This window comes from Nematolebias whitei, chromosome 15 (genome assembly GCF_014905685.2).
Source record: "Nematolebias whitei isolate Nwh7 chromosome 15, NemWhi1, whole genome shotgun sequence".
Taxonomy (NCBI): domain Eukaryota; kingdom Metazoa; phylum Chordata; class Actinopteri; order Cyprinodontiformes; family Rivulidae; genus Nematolebias; species Nematolebias whitei.
The window spans coordinates 32,079,927-32,083,142 of NC_056512.1; the positions used below are offsets into that span (position 1 = coordinate 32,079,927).

General features: G+C 39.0%; 2 protein-coding genes across 2 annotated transcripts in view; both read left to right on the forward strand.

Moving 5' to 3' along the window:
* The window catches only part of LOC119421651 (cytochrome P450 2K1), a 4,598-nt gene extending 1,829 nt beyond the window's left edge, over nucleotides 1-2,769 (forward strand). The window contains exons 4-9 of the mRNA XM_037688998.1: nucleotides 571-731; nucleotides 1,230-1,409; nucleotides 1,493-1,634; nucleotides 1,714-1,898; nucleotides 2,007-2,148; nucleotides 2,237-2,769. Of these exons, the coding sequence (XP_037544926.1) occupies nucleotides 571-731; nucleotides 1,230-1,409; nucleotides 1,493-1,634; nucleotides 1,714-1,898; nucleotides 2,007-2,148; nucleotides 2,237-2,424 (998 nt within the window). The 3' untranslated portion in view covers nucleotides 2,425-2,769. The remainder of the gene's footprint in view (nucleotides 1-570; nucleotides 732-1,229; nucleotides 1,410-1,492; nucleotides 1,635-1,713; nucleotides 1,899-2,006; nucleotides 2,149-2,236) is intronic.
* LOC119421649 (cytochrome P450 2K1) overlaps nucleotides 1-3,216 on the forward strand; it is a 47,606-nt gene that overhangs the window by 41,093 nt on the left and 3,297 nt on the right. The window lies entirely within an intron of this gene.

Genomic DNA, 3,216 nt, shown 5'->3' on the forward strand with positions numbered 1-3,216 from the left:
ACACACACACACACACACACACACACACACACACACACACACACACAAGTTGAGCAGAAATGAGGAGACTGTGGCGCCTGAATAATTTTTGACACACCTGTCTGGCAGCAACATTAGCTTTTAGGAAAAAGGCAAGCATCGAGACTTAGAGCAGAATTCACCTCAGCTGGGTTGACTTGAAGCACAACACATTAAATGTGTGATATCTCCCTCACATCTTTAAAACATGATAAATTAACTAAATTTAGTGATGGCGTACCACTTAAAGAGAACTCTCCCATACTTTAAAAATGTCTGGTCTAATTTGAGGCATCCTGGTGACCTTCAGAGTTTTGACTGTAAGCTCTGGCAACTTTCTGATAACACAACTGTTTCAGTTGTGGTGCCACCACTTATGCCTTCTGGTGCTATCTCTCATCAAACAGAACAATTTACTTTGTACACACCCATCACTGATCTGCACGTGGACCTAATTACATCTTAATCATACCATTCTAAGTTTGAACCTTGTATTTTCTGTGCTGCTGCCTTTTTATTCTTAAATCTGACTATTTACCATTTTTCTGACAGGTAAACCTTTTCTTAACACCAAGCCCATTAATTATGCCACCTCAAATGTTATCTCAGCTCTGCTGTTTGGGAGAAGGTTTGATTACAAAGACCCGGTCTTTCAAGCTATGGTGCGAAGAGAAAATGAGATCATCCGTCTGACGGGATCAGCTTCTGTCTGGGTATGAGAAATATCCATCTATCCATTATCTTTTCCTCTTTCTTCCTTTTTGGGTGATGGGTGTCACTGGTGCTCATATCCAGCAGTCGCTGTGTGAGGCGAGATACACCCTGGACAGGTCTCCAGTCCATCACAGGAACACATGGAGACGAATAAGACAACCATTCACACTCTCACTCACACCTAGGGACAATTTAGAGTTACCAATCAGCCTAACATGCATGTTTTTGGTCTGTGGGAGGAAACCGGAGTACCCGGAGAAAACGCACTCATGCACGGAGAGAACATAAACACTCCACCCAGAAAGATTAGTCTGGGATTACAGTATGAGAATTACTTCAAGATAAAAATTTAATTGATTTAATAAAAAACAACTGGTGGATATGTGTAAAAGACAGCTGCTGCAGGTTTGCAAATATTTGTTTTAGGGGTATAGGTGGTGGTGTTTTTTGTTTTTTCCCAGGTGTGTCAACTTAATTTCATGCTGAATGTCTTCTAGATTTACAACTTTTTTCCTTGGCTGGGCCCTCTCCTTAAAAACTGGAGGGATTTGATCACAAATGTGGAAGACAACAAGGCAGAGGCAAGGAAGATAATAGCAGAACTAAAGGAATCTCTGGATCCTGAGGTGTGCAGATGTTACGTTGATGCATTTCTGATCCATAAGAAACATCTGGAGGTGAGTATTCAAATTCCAGTCTGGTCCATGGTTTTAAAATTTGATTTTTTTTTCTCCCTTTTTTTAAATTTGGGTTCTATTAGGATTCTGGAATGAAGAACGTGTATTACCATGATGATAACCTGCTGTACAGTGTGACAAACCTGCTTGAAGCTGGAAATGACACCACAGCAAATACATTGAAATGGGGTCTCCTTCACATGGCCAAGAATCCTCATATTCAACGTACAAAAATCAGTTTGTATTTATTTATTTTCATACCGTACTGGTACACTCATTAGATTTCATTTTAATGTGCATCCAGATCGTGTTCAGGAGGAGCTGAGCACAGTGGTTGGAAGCCGACAGGTTCAAATAGAGGACAGGAAGAACTTGCCGTACACCGATGCTGTTGTCCATGAGATACAGAGACTTTCAAACATCTTCCCCATCAGCCTTCCTCATGCAACAAGTACAGATGTCACATTTCAGGGCTACTTCATCAGAAAGGTAAGCTGCTCATACTGATCTGAGCAGGTTTTGTCCCCATAGCTTCAGAAATCAAGTTACTTTGAGGCCTACAGTTTTTTTTTGTTTGTTTTTTTTTTTTACCTCCAGGGAACAACAGTTATTCCTCTTCTCACTTCTGTCTTGTATGATGAGAGCGAATGGGAGAGCCCTCACAGCTTCAACCCTTCTCATTTCCTGGATGAGGAGGGTAAATTCATCAGGAGAGATGCACTCTTGTCTTTTTCAGCAGGTATTTTGCAGAATTATCTTTTTAATTCTAGAGCTTTAGCAAACTCCAACAGAGGAGAGCTTGTTAAATACTATACATCTTCTTGCAGGTCGCAGAGCCTGTCTTGGGGAGAGTCTGGCCAAAATGGAAGTTTTCCTCTTCTTCACCTCTCTTCTTCAGCGCTTCCGTTTCACTCCTCCACCTGGACTCTCAGAAGATGAGCTGGATTTAACACCAGTTGTCGGCTTCAGCCTCTGTCCTCGACCTCAGAAGTTGTGTGCCGTCCAACGCAAGTGAAGCAAATCTACATCTGTTTTATTTGCAACTGTAAGAGGAGCTTCTCTTTGATCCACACAAATGGCACTTTTAGACATGTACATTGGGGTTAGTTACAATCTAATGTACATTTTAACATGTACATTGGGGTTAGTTACAATCTAATGTACATTTTAAAGGTGTATTTAGCAGAGAATGATTTTTAATATACCTATGCATGAAATGTTTTTTTGATTACAGTACTATCTGGTAGAGTAGTTTTCGATTTTAAACAGCAGCCTTGATTGTTTTAAATATTTTTTTTAATGATTTTATAATAAAAACAAAGAGGAAACTGATTATTAACCAGTCTGATTATTGATTTGCTTACACTAACTTTAGAGTCGATCTTTGATGTTCATAATAAAATGGTTATTAGATCTCCTAAATTAAACACAGATGGTACTGTTTCAGTAGTTTACTTTTTTTTACTTCAGTAGTTGGACTGAACACCTCTGTAATTAAACCAAATCTAATATTTCGATTATGTTTAAAGAGGGATGCTTTGTCTCTTGAATCCGGAGCAACCTAATTTAATTATTTTAAATTTGGTTCTCTTCCTGGGTTATAGAAAAACTGGGTCTGACAACATCGATAGGTTTTATGGGTCCTTTTCAGAGAAGGTTGGGTCAAAATAGAGTTCTTTGACTTTTTTTTTTTTTTTTTTAAACTCCACCTGAAATTTCAGAAACTGAACTGGATATAAAATAAGTAGCAGGCTCTAAGGCCATGAGCTGAGCACCTTTTTTAAAAAATGGGCAAACTTTTTTTAAT